The following is a 15,727-nucleotide window of genomic DNA, read 5'->3' on the forward strand; positions in this document are numbered from 1 at the left end:
ATTATTATCTTATTGGTTTATTTCAAAACAATACCGGCATTACAGCATTACATTGTAGGCTTAGATCTACTTCCACTGTGTTAAAGCAACTGGATTATTAAATCTGTGGTGTACAGTGGCATTTAGATTGGGTAAGGCACAGTTCTGGGGCTGAGATTCACACTAATGTAGTTAGGCCTGTGGTATAGCTTATGATTCTAAGCTTTAATTGTTAATAGGTATTAGCAGGTCTTGTTAATTGAATATACATTGTTGATAGACTTCATTGTTATGTGTTGGGATTCAGGCTCTGATAGATACAAGTCCTGTTGCATGGTGTTGAGGTTCAGGCTCTGATAGGTGACATGGTTTTGGGGTTCAGGCTCTGATAGGTTGGGTCTTGTTGCATGGTGTTGGGGTTCAGGTTCTGATAGGCTGAGTTCTGTTGCATGGTGTTGGGGTTCAGGTTCTGATAGGCTGAGTCTGGTTGCATGGTGTTGGGGTTCAGGCGCTGATAGGCTGAGTTCTGTTACATGGTGTTGGGGTTCAGGCTCTGATAGGCTGAGTCTGGTTGCATGGTGTTGGGGTTCAGGCTCTGATAGGCTGGGTCCTGTTGCATGGTGTTGGGGTTCAGGCTCTGATAGGCTGAGTCCTGTTGCATGGTGTTGGGGTTCAGGCTCTGATAGACTGAGTCTGGTTGCATGGTGTTGGGGTTCAGGCTCTGATAGACTGCATCCTGTTGCACAGTGTTGGGGTTCAGGCTCTGATAGTCTGGGTCCTGTTGCATGGTGTTGGGGTTCAGGCTCTGATAGACTGGGCTTGACACAATGTTGGGAGGAGCTACATCATCTCTTGCTGTATCATTCTCATAATCTTGAATGCTCTAAAACACAATCACACAAACCATAATGCTAGATCAGGGGTCTCAAACTCAAATGAGCTGGGGGCCACTGTAACCAACATCAACTGGTTGGGGGGCCGCATAGGTTGCCCCCCCCCAAGTCTGTGGTTTACGAAGGAGTAAATACTGTATAGCCTACCTATCTAATCAGCATATGATGTCTGGATGACAACTACCTCGAATTATGCACCTCTCAGTAAATACTGAATGTTGAACATATTTGAGCAGTTTTACTTTACTTTTGTTGTCCTTTCCCCTACATAAGAAATTAACAGCAAAACAGTAAAATGTAAACCAACAACAGTGAACTATGGCTACGCCTACTAGGCTACTAACACAAAGCTTTTGTATACAATGAAGTAGCCTGGTCAAATCAGTGCCTGTCATAAGTGACTTTGTAGTTTTTCAGCTGTCTGTACGGGGTCCAGGAAAACTATCATCTCAATTACCACTGGCACCTCCATTTATGTTGGGCAGAGGGTTGAAGCATGGTAGCCGCTTAGAAAACACTGTCGTTCACTCAAAAGACGCACCTTCACAGACGCACCCAGATCACTGTCAATTAATCGATCATAATCTCCAAAAGGTAGACATACTTCAGAATCAGATATGTGAATAACAGACCCAAGACCTCATCAAACGTGATTTTTTTGTTTCAACATTTGATGTATTTCTGCTTCAGTTTGTGCAAAACTATGGCCTGCATGCATCGCTTCCGCGTCATTACAAACTGCACGTCTCCTGCGTGTAGTTTGTAAAGAGGGGGCTAGTTCGTGAAAACGTTGCTTGAATCGAAATACTTGATGTCTAGCAGGTGGAGTCTAGGCTACAAATGAGATTTGTCACCGTACCTCCCGTCTGTTTTAACCCGTGTCGTTTATCGCATAAAAAATACCCTCAAGGGGCGACTGACTACATCAGTGGCGTGCGGTGAGGTCTGTGGCAGGGTAGGCAGTGACCATTCACATGTGTAAATTCCATCCATACACTCACAAATATTACTATATTTTCATGGTAATACTCCTCCTACTTAGTCATTTTACAGAATCAGAGGTGTCACTAGGTGTGCATTTTTAAAACACTTTTTTTTTTTTTTTTTACCCTACGGGGGTCCGGGGGGTTCTCCCCAGGGAAATTCTGAAAATTGGGCTGTTAAAGATGCAGTTTCAACGTAGTTTGAGAAGGAAATAAGGAAGAAAATTCGTTGGGGTCCTCATCATATTTTAATGACAAATAAGCTAATTTCCCTCACTGGACCTACTGGTATTTATGGGGGATTAAGAGGGGGGGAAATCGTTTTAACTGAGACCCAAACTTTTTTTTTCTGCCCGTGACATGATGGATAGTGAATACCTGGTGCGTTGTAGGCTTCTTTAGTAGACCTGCTGCAAACGTGAGACATCTTGTACACCCTGTGCTAGATAAAGTATAGTGTGACCTTATATTTCAATCAAGAACCATCCAAAATACTCACCCCACCCGTCAGTATCCCCTTGTTTTTGGTTGAGGAACAGGGTGTTCCCAATTTGTTTGTAGCTGTTAGTACTAATAAAGCAGAAGCAGCATTGGGCATAAGACCAGTCTAGGTGGTGTTATCAGGAACATTTACTTAATTAATGGTTAATTAACTATTATTAAGTTTAGTTAAGTTAAGTTTAGAGATCACCTCTACATCAAAATATCAGTTTAACAAATTACTTTAATCATACAATGACCCATATTAGCATACTGTTTTGGACACTCCAATGTAAAGGACGCCATGATGTGTAAAAGGTAATTGCTACCAATATCACCTAAACGTATTTTGGCTACTGTCCTGCTAATTTTTCACATAGTACAGCAAAATGTCCCATTCTTAACAAAAAGAGATGTTGAAATTTTTGGCTGATAGTTAGATCAGAATTTAATGCTGGTTGCACATTATTTTTGCTATCAAATTGACTTTGCCAAAGAGTTCTCGCCCATATTAGAGTTACTGCCTTGATGTAGTGACATAGTTTCATTCTCAAATGTGGGCCCGTCAATTTGAAAAACACTGATAAATGGCATATTAAATTAGTGTTTCTAATAACATTATACAGTCTCTTATAATTTTTCTCTTAATGTCTGCTCACCTGTGTGTTTTGAGGTCTGTTCATAGGGTACACAGATGCAGGAGGGTCTGTTGAAGATAATCACACACATTTTCTCTTTTCATTGTGGTAAATCGTTTCGATATATCAGTAATATAGGCTAATGGCTGTGTATCAATAATAAAATCCAATGGAGAATACCAAATTCTGTTAATGTTAATAGTCTGTAGAGTATCAATTTGGTTTTGCATGTTTGCACCACTGTAAGATGTCAAAACAATCTAACAGAATTTCTAAACCAACCTGGAGTGTTTCTTCTGTTCCTGTAGAGCTTGAAGACTACAGCTCCCACCACCACCACTATAACCACCACCATCGCCACAGTCACAGAGAGGATTATGGGGGATACTGAGGAAACACAAGAGGCATTTACACATTTACATGCAATGTCTGCAAATAGAATCCCATGATGCAGAAACAGGGTGTAGCATTTATAAAATCAACTTACTCTGAGATCATCAAGTTCAAGTTTATTGTCATATACTCATGAAAAGAATGTACAGTATAAGTAATGAAATTCCTTGTGCTCAGTGTCCATTCAACTACATAAATAAATTAAAAGAAAATACATAACTATAGGGCCTCCTTTTCAAGTGCAGGTGGAATCATAATTCCATATGAATATGCTCATTCTATTTGCAATCGTACCTTCCAACTCATGACTTGGAACCAGAGTGGGCTTCACGGTGGCTGTCATCCCCATATCATGTTGTGAATATAAAGAATTATTGTATTAAATACAACAGATTATTCTATTAAAAACAGCTGACAGTCTACTTGACAACATCCCCAACATCAATATAAGTATAACTAGTCACTTTTTTCTCACACTTCATCTGCCAAAACATGTAATGTTTATATATTTGTACACAGTGCCACGGCTGGCCATTTTGGTGCCCTAAGCGAGTTGTTTTGAGGTTAGTAGTGTTGTGAAATACTTCATAGGTGGGACGCATCTGTTGATTTCACATGGAATGACCCATACAGCGTCTTCAAGAAATATAAGACTGTAAGAACTCACCTTTGTTGACCTCCAGTCTGACCACAGTCTTTGTTTCTTCTCCGACTTCTCCACACCAATATATCCCAGAATCCTCTTCTCTTAAGTCAGTGATGGTCACAATGAAAATTTTGGCAGAAGACTCAGGCTGAAGATTATTATCTTTATTTAAGATATATTTGCCCTGATTCGGAGCCAGTGATGACACCAGGAAATCTTTGAACTCACACCCAGCGTCTTTTGCTCGGCAAAAATATGTGGGTACAGTTTTGCTGGCCTTTTGATATTTGCAAGTGATGATGACAGACTTTCCTTCATCTCCTGCCACCACTGTTAAATGGAAAGGAAATGGCAAATAATTAAAGGAATAGTTCGGTATTTTACACTTTAAGCCCATTTCTGTATTGCCTAGCATGAAAACGAGTGTCTGACACCGAAATCTCGACGATTGAGCCCGTTTGTGGAATTTGTTAGAATGGAGCTCTGTATGGCTTTAACACTTTAACATTGCTTGCTTTATGCATGGACTATTCTGTCCTTAAAACAGTTTCACAGTGAAATTCAAATTCTGTTGTGTTATATTAGGCACACACGGTTGTGAGGTATCTGAAAAAGTACTTCCGGGATTTCGAAAATCCATGATAAAAGATGGCAGAAGCTGTATTTCGCTGCTAAACTTGCTATAGAAGATCGTTGAAGACCAGTAACCACTCGGTGAACTGCACATTTTTTAAAACAAACATTTAGGGGTGTTTTAAGGACAGAATAGTCCATGCATAAAGCAAGCAATGTTAAAGTGTTAAAGCCATACAGAGCTCCATTCTAACAAATTCCACAAACAGGCTCAATCGTCGAGATTTCGGTGTCAAACACTCGTTTTCATGGCAATACAGAAAATGGGCTTAAAGTGTAAAATACCGAACTATTCCTTTAAAACTCACCATTATTTTTTTTTCAATATTTGAGAGACAGAGTACATGCTGTTTCACTATATAGGGTCAAATCCTGAATAAAGAGTAAAAGTCTCCATCGCTACCTCTGGAGCTGGAGTAGGCTAGCCTTAGTAGAATTATAGAAACCTGTGGACACACAGGACCTGGATTTTCAAGTAACGGACTGTTCACACCAGGAACAATAACTAAAAGATAACTATAATGATGAAATTGTCCACTCTGATCAATGATAAGGAAAGTTTCTCCTTGTGATGATGAGTGTGACAGCTAAAATTTGATGGATTCTGATTGGCTGTCATCGTTCTATTCGGTTATTAAGTGATGATGTAATAATGGGATAATAAATCTCTCTCCGGGTCCAGTGGCTCTCAGACTCACTTGTTTTGTTACAAAATAAAATATTTTTTTCCGCTATTCCGAGTAACCTTTAAGAAAATTGTCATCTTACTACGACTTGTTGCCTCAACCTAATCAATTCCTATTTTTCGCGGAAGCCTGGACGTTTCCCTTAAATATATCTTCTGGCTGCACATGCAGCTACAATAATGACTCTGTTAAGGTTTAGTAATTTTGTTTTACAATCGCTAAAATGGAGGTGATGATGACTATGTTTACAAGTTGCAAAAACCATCTGCCTGTGCAAGTAAATGTCTTTCCGCAAAAAAAGCTGTTTGGCCCGTAACGTCGGACCTACCAACTGAATTGGTCTCAAAATCACTCTGAAAATGAGCCCAACAATCTTAATGGTGTTATTGTTATAGTTTATATGTGGATGTTGTCATCCATATTATAGAATGATACATTATTGCCATTATCCTTATGCTTATTGTTTTTGGTGTGAATGGTCCTTTACTTAGGAGAAAGTTTGCCGTTTTTGTTTGTATCTATTTTTGTTTCTATTTGTTGTTTGTTTGTTTGTCACTTACCCTCTCTGACAAGTAACTGCTGCTCAGTGGGTACAACATTTACTCCAGTGATAACTGCACAAACGTACTTCCCAGAATTCTCGGCTCTCAGTCCTCTGATCGTCACACTGAACATTCTGGCAGCGGTGTCATCATACAGAGAGAATTGTCCATCTTCAACCTGAGTCTGCCCTTGTTCAGATTTAATCGCACAGTTGTTTGGCCAGAAGTCACACTTCGCCTTACATAGGCACTTGCTGTTATTTTGATAGCCCTCTTCATATGGACATCTGAATGTTGCTGAATCTCCTACATCTCCAATGACTGGATTCACTTTTAAGATAGAAAGATAGATAGATACACAAGAAAGAAAGGCCTGAGGTTATGATCCAACTCTTAAACATAAGTAAAAAGTACACTTTAGTATATTAGTATATAGTTTTTCAGGTTTTCACTCCAAAGGAACCAACCAAGGATGTGGACTTCCCTGAGCTGGTCTGGTGTGTCTGATGGTGATGCTCCTCCAGCTGCACACCAGTACACTCCTGTGTCTTCCCCAGTCAGGTTAGTCATGGTCACCAGGAAGTTCCTTTCCTGTTTATTGTCAGTCAGGTTCAGTCTCTGAGAGATTGGCTGTCCATTCTCTTCATCAGATACAATGATGTCACATCCTGTACCCTTGCAGAAGTACTTGTGTCTGTGTGCATAATGTGCACCATATTGGCATCCGATGGTTATTAATCCAGCAGGAGGTCCATATTCCTTTATGATATCCCCACAATAACCTATAAAACCCCAAAACACAAATTCCATTCATTGTGTTAATATGATTCATCATAGGAATAAAGTCACAAATGTATGGCTGGATTCAGATCTTCTCTCTACTTGTATGGAATATTTTGATTCCATGTACATATAGTACACTGTTCAGTCAAAAGTCGTAGAGAGACTGGACCAATGATGGTACTTATCAGGAAGCTGGAAAGGGAAACCTCTGCAATGGTAAGTCCCGATGAAAGGCAACTTAAAGGAATATGCCAATTCTTTTGGGAGATTACCTTACAGGCTACATGGTGTAACTCACAGAAGAGAAGGAGTGGATTACAATGTTAAGCCGATAGTTAAACTGGAGTTATAAGCTAAACGGTGTAACTCACACAAGCTAAGGGTATCATCTTATGTAGCATCATTTGAATGGATATTTGTGCCAAAACTTTTCAGAATTCTTCGCTTTCTGCTAGCAAAAAAAAATGAATGTCCATGTTTGCATGCAAGCAAAGTGTAGTTATTACCTCACAGGGAGGGTGTGGGTGTGAATAGCTCAGCTGTGTGACCAAGGCTATTTGTATCAGGGGTGCAAACAGACACTATGCTTAGACTGCATGCGCTACGCTTCCGTTCTTGTTTAAAGAATTAATGTGAAAAATATAGCCGCAAGCGGCGATGGCGGGCCCGAGCACCTGCGGTGCGGAGACCTGTGACATTTCGGAATCTAACAAAGCAACATGTGCGTGTTGGTGGGCATGTGCATGAGCAACACACATGCCCACCAAATTTGGTCAATTTTCTTGAATTTATGTGTCAACCACAACAGACAACACGCTAGGTGGCGCTATAGAGTCCCTAAGCCACACCCGAGGCCAGAGCTCTGTCCTTGAATAACTATAGCAATAACACACATGCCCACCAAATTTGGTTCATTTTGGTGAATGTATGTGTCAACCACAACAGACAATGCACTAGGTGGCGCTAGAGTCCCTAAGCCACACTCTAGGCCATAGCTCTGTCTCTGACTAGCGGTAGCATTAACATACAAGCCCACCAAATTTGTTTCATTTTCGTGAATGTATGTGTCAACCACAACAGACAATGCGCTAGGTGGCGCTATGGAGTCCCTAAACCACACCCGAGGCCAGAGCTCTGTCCTTGAATAACTAAAGCAATAACACACGTGCCCACCAAATTTGGTTCATTTTGGTCAATTTACGTGTCAACCACAACAGACAATGCACTAGGTGGCACTAGAGTCCCTAAGCCACACTCTAGGCCATAGCTCTGTCTCTGACTAGTGGTAGCAATAACACACAAGCCCACTGAATTTGGTTCATTTTCGTGAATATATGAGTCAGCCACAGTACACAATGCGCTAGGTGGCGCTATAGGGCCCCTAAGCCACACCCTAGGCCAGAGCTCTGTCCCTGACTAGCAATAGCAATAACACACATGCCCACCAAATGTGGTTAATTTTCGTGAATATATGTGTCAACCACAACGGACAACACGCTAGGGGGCGCTATAGAGTCACTAAGCCACACCCTAGGCCTGAGCTCCTTTTCTGTCTAGCGATAGCATTACGAAAGAAGTCCACTAAATTTGGTTCATTTTCGTGAATGTACACGTCAACCACAACAGACAACACACTAGGTGGCGCTGTAGAGTCCTTAAACCGCACCCTAGGCCAGAGCTCTATCTTTCAGTAGCGGCAGCAATAACACACAAAACCACCAAATTTGGTTCATTTTCGTAAATGTACGTGTCAACCACAACACATAATCTAGGTGGCGCTATAGAGTCCCTAAGCCACAACCTAGGCCAGAGCTCTGTCTCTGACTAGCAATAGCAACAACACACAAGCCCACCAAATTTGATTGATTTTCGTGAATGTAAATGTCAACCCAAAACAGGTAACAAACTAGGTGGCGCTATAGAGTCCCTAAGGCACACCCTAGGCCAAAGCTCTGTCTCTGACTAGCGATAGCAATAACACATATGTCCACCAAATTTGGTTCATTTTCTTGAATGTATGTGTCAACCACAACAGAAAATGTGCTACTAGGTGGCGCTATAGAGTCCCGAAGCCACACCTTAGGCCAGAACTCTGTCCCTAACTAGCAGAAGCAATTCCACATGTAGCTGGCAAATTACATCCTATTTATAACCTTTTTTCTGCCTATAACACCAACTTCCTGTTTCGTAATAAGTCGCCATAATTCAAACCTTCGCCATTTCGATATGCTTCGAAAATTCAGAAATCTGTTCGCAATTCCTCTCGGGCAACCCCTCAAGATCCTTTTACTGCTCATATGACATGATTTCGATAAACCGTCTAGGAGAAGTGTTTCAAAATACATGATGTGCAAAAATCATAATCATAATCATAACTCAAATTTGTTTAAGATTCAATATGTAGTGTAAATGTAAAAGTTGTTCAGATTCATACAACACATCTGCATACCAAATTTGGTTCATTTTTGTGCATGCACGTGTCAACCACAACAGACAGCGCGGTAGGTGGCGCTGTAGACCCCCTGAGCCACACCCTAGGCCAGGGCTCTGTCTCTGAGCATGAAATGCAATTCTACATATGCCTGCCAAATTAAAAGAGTTTTGGAGCATGCCAAGTTGGTGAAACGGCCGCACGGGATAAGAGGAAAAGAGAATAAGAATAATCTGAGCAAAAACAATAGGGCCTTGCACCTACGGTGCAGCCACAAAAACAATAGGGCCTTGCACCTACGGTGCAGCCACTTTCAGTGGCCGCACCTCGGTGCTCGGGCCCTAATGATGTGAAACCAAAGGCAAAAATTTAACCCAGCTACAATAGGTAAGGTTAATATCAAGTTAATCTTACAGATGTATGGCTACATACATTCTTAAAATGGTTTCTGTCCATAAAACCCTAAAACCAGAAACAGACCTGACGTAGCTTGGCTGCTGTGCTGTGTGGCCTTGAGTGTCAAATGTTGAAACACATCTTGACCCATAATTCTTAAAATGTGGTGACTTACATGAGTTCAGGTAGATAAGGAGGGTGATGAGGGTCTTCATTGTGGGTTTAGGTCAAGAAGATCCAAACTGACCAAGAAGTGTGTTTACAAGAACTGTGCTGTGTGCTCTGTCGCAAGAAGCACTGGCAAGCATCGTTAAAACTGGACATTTCCTTTTATGCTCTATTTCTCCGTTTGAGGTCTGAGCACTTCCGGTGTATTTCAGAGTTGCCAAGTCCCACCACTTCCTCTCTCTGTCTCTGTCACCTCTTGAACAAAATGAGAGATGAGATAGATACAGTAGATGAAGAGAGAATGAGGGTGACAGAGAGAAGACAAAATAGAGCAAGCGTATGTGTAACCAGTCCAGCGGCAGTGACAGTCCTCCTACCTTGTATGACTCAGAGGTGAACTGCCCCCCTCCCTTTTCCCCTTCTGGATGCATAAGGCGAGGGGAGATGAAAGCACCACTTACAGTGTGATACATGTAAGATACACAGCGCATAAGATACATATAAGACAATGCAACACATAACAGAGGGACAAGACAGTTGACAACACAAGGACAGAATTTTAATTATTGAGTGGAATGATCTTAGATTCACTTTGGTCACGGTTAAAGGGAGAGGGGTATGAAAACGTATATGGGTTATACTTGAGTGTGAATAATGTGTGTGTGTGTGTGTATGTGTGCGTATTGTGTATGTGCATGTACTGTATGTGCATTGGAGACATTATCCTGTATATTGAAAGCAACTTCACCTTTTAACCTGCCACTTGCATGTTGCCTCACAGAACTTATACTCTAGAGTATATAGAAGAAATAAAACAAATCTTTATGTGAAGATATTAAAGCTATCACACTTCAAATATTTGTCAAAGTTTTGTTGGTGAAGTTTTCTCCCTGGGACTTCGCTTACCTGATGACTGTTTGGGTTAACAAAGAAGACTGTAATGGATGATGTGGACAGATGCTGATCTTCATGTTTTGTCTTTTTCATTTATGCTTGTTTGAATTTTGTTGATGTCAACAGTCTTCAACTCTGTAACTTAGACTTCAATTTTTGAGTGCCTGTTTACAAATATACGTTTCAGAGTAACCCATATCATATATCTGTGTTTACATGCAGAAACGAAAAACAAACAGAGGCCTATAGACGGCACTGCAGAATCATGATACAACACAAGCTTGCATTATTAGTTTATTTCAATGGATTATTTCCAATGTTTCCAAAGTCTGTAAAATAGGCTACTGATTTATTTTAACACCAAACAAGTGCAGCTTTACCATCACCATTTTTATTTTAATTTCACAGTTCTGTCAGGTGTGTTTAAATGTTGTGACGTGTGAGTGAGAGCAGTTATTTCCATTTCCCATCAAGGTCTGAACGGAAGATAGCATAGCCTTGGAAAACCCCAGACAAACCTCTCTGCAACGTTGCTGCTCCTCCTGCCTTTCGCATGCGCCGAAAGTAATTAACCAGCAAAGCTTGCTCCGGGAAAACTATCTCTCATGCTGTCAGGATACATTTTTGTTTGTGTTTATATCCGTATATTATTCTGTACATATGTACATCTTTTCGTATATGTGCACATCATTCTGATCTGTACATTCTGTACATCTTCTGTACATCTTTTCGTATATGTGTGCATCATTCTGATCTGTACATTCTGTGCAACTGTACATTTTTTCGTATATGTGTACATCATATTTACATGCCTACATCGTTCTGTACAAAAGTCCGTACATCCACACGTTATTCCGCGCTACGAGTAGAAATGCTCAGCCAGCATGTCCATCCTCCTCTGCGGCGCAGTCGGAGGTGCGGGCGGGCGCGACTGAACCGAGACAGGAAAGTCCACCACGTCCACTTCCGACCCTCCTTCCTCGGAGCGCGGCGTCGGGTCCACGGTGACCGACTCCTTAAGGCGGAACAGTCGGTCGTACGCTACTTTGGCCAGGACTCCCATGGCGTAGGACGCGGCCTCTAGAGCGACCGCTCCCCGCGCCGTCATGCCAAACAGGGACGGATCGCCGTGACTCTGCCACCACCACAGCGTCAGCAGGAGTGCGATGTCGGCCGCCATGACGGCGTGATAGACGGCGCTTCTTCCTCGGGAGCCGCCCTTGGAGACGTCGAACCAGCTGAAGTACCAGACGAGCGCTACGGTGGCCCGGTAGAGCCACTCCCCGGCATGGCTGTCCATGAAGTGTGTGTTCTGGCGCCAGACCCAGAGGAAGAGCGCGAGCCACAGAGAGAGGAAGTGGGCGGCGACTGCCCCGGGGGGCAGGACCGAGGCAGCGAGAGCCACGGCGACCACGCGCGGGGCGATCAGGAGAAAGTTCCACAGGAAGTAGAGGAGAGACGAAGTCCACGATATTCGGGTCTTGCACTCGTGCAGGGAGCACATGGAACGGTGGTACAGGACCACGCTGAGGGCGATCGCACCGACTGAAACCAAAGTCTTGAACCCTGCAGGGATGAAAGCAGGACACATGGTATGGGTTGGTGAAGCACACTTAAAAGGATGCACACATGGTGGTGCAGTACAAGCTGCACATATGTTGGCATGTCACACTTTAAATGCTGTACATGTGTTGGTGCAGCACACTTATAAGGCTGCACATCAATATGAAACAATCTCCGAGAGAAAACAACAACAGCAACAAAAAAAAACAATTTAATTTAACTAATGCTTTAGTGACCTATACGGTCCAAAGGTACTACACACTACCCATAGTAACCTATATTTGATCCCTGGTTGTTGATGTCAACATGCTTATCTCTGATTTATTCTTTATTATTCATTCCTGATGTATTTGTTATTATTCCAGCGTATTTGTATAATCAGGTTTCTCATTTTTAATGTAATGGCTTTTGTCCCATTGGCTTTGTATTGGTTGGCTGCAGTTCATTGTCTGACCACAGGTAAGAGACAGGGCACTGTGGAGCTTCTATCAGTAGAGATCAACAGGCCCATGACACGAGTTACTAGCTGCCTGGGGACACCATAGAGCGCTGTCTGGGGCAGTGCCGTACTGACAAAAATAGTCTACAGTACATCTTTAGGCCCTGCAGCCCTACACCCATTCATCTTTGGACCTTTATAGGCAAAGACTTGGGCATCCCTGCCTCTTTAGAGAGTCAGCAGAATCATGCTTATGTAAAGTGTGTGTGTGTGTGTGTGTGTGTGTGTGTGTGTGTGTGTGTGTGAGTGTCTGTGTCTGTGTGTCTCTGTGTGTGTGAGTGTGTGTGTGTGTGTGTGTGTGTGTGTGTGTGTGTGTGTGTGTGTGAGAGAGAGACAGAGAGAGAGAGAGATTGGCAGGTTGCCAATCCCTGATATATCTGACCAGAGACACACAGAGGGCCTAAACTCTTTCAGTCGGAAGAGGAAGCAGGAATAAGAATTTCCTGTTTGTTGCATGTAATGTCTTGAGAGCAGATTTATTTCCCAGGAGTGTGAGACAGACTGAGAGGACTCCACACTGGATGTTGGGGGTTTACCAGTTAGTTACAGCTTGACTGGGTACAATGCAGAAAGTACAACATCTACTACATTTAGTAGTACTACATTTTCAAAGTTATTTACTTATCTCACACAACCTAAGTTGAACCTGAAATGCAATGCTGGTTTCACTGGTGATTATATGCTGTCCATACAATATTGCAGAACTCCTGTAATGTGTAATTCAGCAGTGACAACAAAGCACTGACTGGTTAATGGTTCTGGCGTCTGTGCATAGAGGTAACATGGATGTGACTGTGAGGTATACCTGCCACACGGCCATTATGGCTGAAACATGTTGGCATGATTTTAATTGATAGCCAAGCTTATTAAAGGCATTTTGCCTCAGACTCACTATGAAATTTAAAATTGTGCTGGATCTCTAGGCTGATGAGCACCAGAGTACCCTTATTTCTCTATACACCCAAGCAGCATTGTAATCATTAATAATAACTCAATATGTCATTATTAATAATACGATATTTGCAATAATAATGTAGCTTATTGATATAAAATAAATTGAAATCAAGTTATCACTAAACAGATATTTTTTAGTATGTTATATATGAATAAATTGTTTTTTCATAAGCTGATAATATATTTGTAAGTTATGTGTTTAGTAATCATTGATTGTTATCTACAAATGATTAATTTATGATTATTAAGTTATTAAATGTTTAATTATAGTTTCAAAATAAAGCATCAATTAACCATTTATAACGGATGTTTATTATAAAGTGCCATGTTGCCATGATTTTAATTGATAGCCAAGCTTATTAAAAGCTTCTTTGCCTCAGACTCACTACGGAATTTAAAATCGTGCTGGATCTCTAAGCTGATGAGCACCAGAGGAGTTTATTTCTCTATACACCCAAGCAGCACTCCAGGTGAAACTAGTTAGTGGATACCTGTGGCAAACTCCAAATATACGTACTCACTGCATAGTGATCAAGAGAGACGTACCTGTGACCCACTCCACATCCTGTCTGTGCGCGATGACGGCGGTCATGAACGTGAGCTGGGGTGCGCTCTCGACGAACGCCTCGATGAGGTAGAGCAGGTTGAGGTCGTGGGTCAGGTAGACAGCGATGCCTTCCGTCAGGGGCGCGTTTGAGGTCAAGTTGCGCCAGGAGATCTCCATCATGCAGACGAGCCTGCGCACAGTCAGCCACAGAGGGAAGTCTGACCAAAGCTTGCTAAACTAGATGTACCGCAAAGCGGTACAAAATATGACCGCAGAGTCCTGCACATTCTCTCCGCCAAAATGAAGCACGCTTGTCAATTTGTAGACCATGTCTGAATATAAAATGAAGTTATGAAGCTGTCTAAGTGGCATAATCTTAAATATTCATGACATGCATATTTAGTTTAAGAATTCTCAAGATTTGTTCTCCAAAAGATCCACAGTGTCGCTTCAAATAATTCATGGAAGCAAACAAACTAAGATTATACCAACCAACATGGATTAGATATGTGTTGCTTCTGAGTGGTTGGTCAGATTAATTGAGCTGAAAACTTGTGAAAAGAAAAGTAATATGATGTCCTGCAGGAGATTACTCCTGCACCCCGTTTGCACTGATAAAGTAATATAATGTCCTGCAGGAGATTACTCCTGCGCCCCGTTTGCACTGATAACTGACGGGGCACAACATCCTCTGTAATCGGAGACCTAGTGCTTATCTGATTAACACAAACCTAAAACAATCACCAACCTGAGGAAGACTCCCATCTGACACACATGGAGTGCCCCGAGAAAGCGTCTGTTGTTGAAGTACTTTTCCATATACGCGTAGGTAGACAGGCAGCTCCTCTGCTCTTCCGAGCCAGTTTGGTAGCTGTACCAAAGCCAGCTGAACGCCTGCACCAGCACAGACGATCCCGCCAACAGGAAGACCAGCGCTCCCATGCTGACGTACGCCTGCTCCTGATAAAAACTCGCCACTGCCAAGACGTCAGACACCAGGTCTGAGAGAAAGAAAACAAGAGCGAGTACGTTCAAAATACAGTCTGAGGAGCAACTGCGGGTACAAGGGAAGGATGCGGCCATTTTCTTCTGGAGTGGAGCTGTGATGTCCTCTCAGAAAAGTTAAGAAAAGTATCACACAGTGTACAGTACAGGCTGACTTCCTCAAAAAAAGAAAAAGAAAAAAGAACAGCCAAAGGGTGAACTGTAATAGTCTCCAGGGTGTGCACAACTGAAGGCGCGAGTGAAAAAGAAAGTAAAAGGCAAAAGTCCTCAAACTCAAAACACAATTAAAGGGAGTATGCCTCCTCCTTCGGCTATGATATAACATCCTTCCTTAGCTATGTCCATAATTGTAGTCACACACATATAAACACACACACACCCCTTCATCAAGATACAGTATGACATGGTTGAGCCCTGATGAAAACATATACCTCCTTGGCGGAGGTAAAAAATACAACACAGAGGGAAGGTCACAGCAATCCCTCTGAAAGATACAAACCATACAAACACACACACACACACACACACACACACACACACACACACACACACACACTCAATACTGTTTACTGTTTAGGCTGCCTGTCAGAAAGCACACGATGTCTATGGACACA

The 15,727-nt window shown here is 42.2% G+C and overlaps 1 protein-coding gene across 1 annotated transcript; it reads right to left on the reverse strand.

Moving 5' to 3' along the window:
* Positions 1–10,834: 10,834 nt before the first annotated feature.
* LOC134085036 (XK-related protein 8-like) lies at positions 10,835–15,207 on the reverse strand. Its single transcript, XM_062539918.1, has 3 exons — positions 14,857–15,207; positions 14,108–14,298; positions 10,835–12,111 (listed from the first exon to the last, which is right to left on the reverse strand). Exons 1-3 carry the CDS (start codon positions 15,189–15,191, stop codon positions 11,405–11,407), a joined length of 1,233 nt encoding a protein of 410 aa, XP_062395902.1. The 5' UTR covers positions 15,192–15,207; the 3' UTR covers positions 10,835–11,404.
* Positions 15,208–15,727: the final 520 nt, after the last annotated feature.

This window comes from Sardina pilchardus, chromosome 1 (assembly GCF_963854185.1).
Source record: "Sardina pilchardus chromosome 1, fSarPil1.1, whole genome shotgun sequence".
Lineage (NCBI taxonomy): Eukaryota > Metazoa > Chordata > Actinopteri > Clupeiformes > Clupeidae > Sardina > Sardina pilchardus.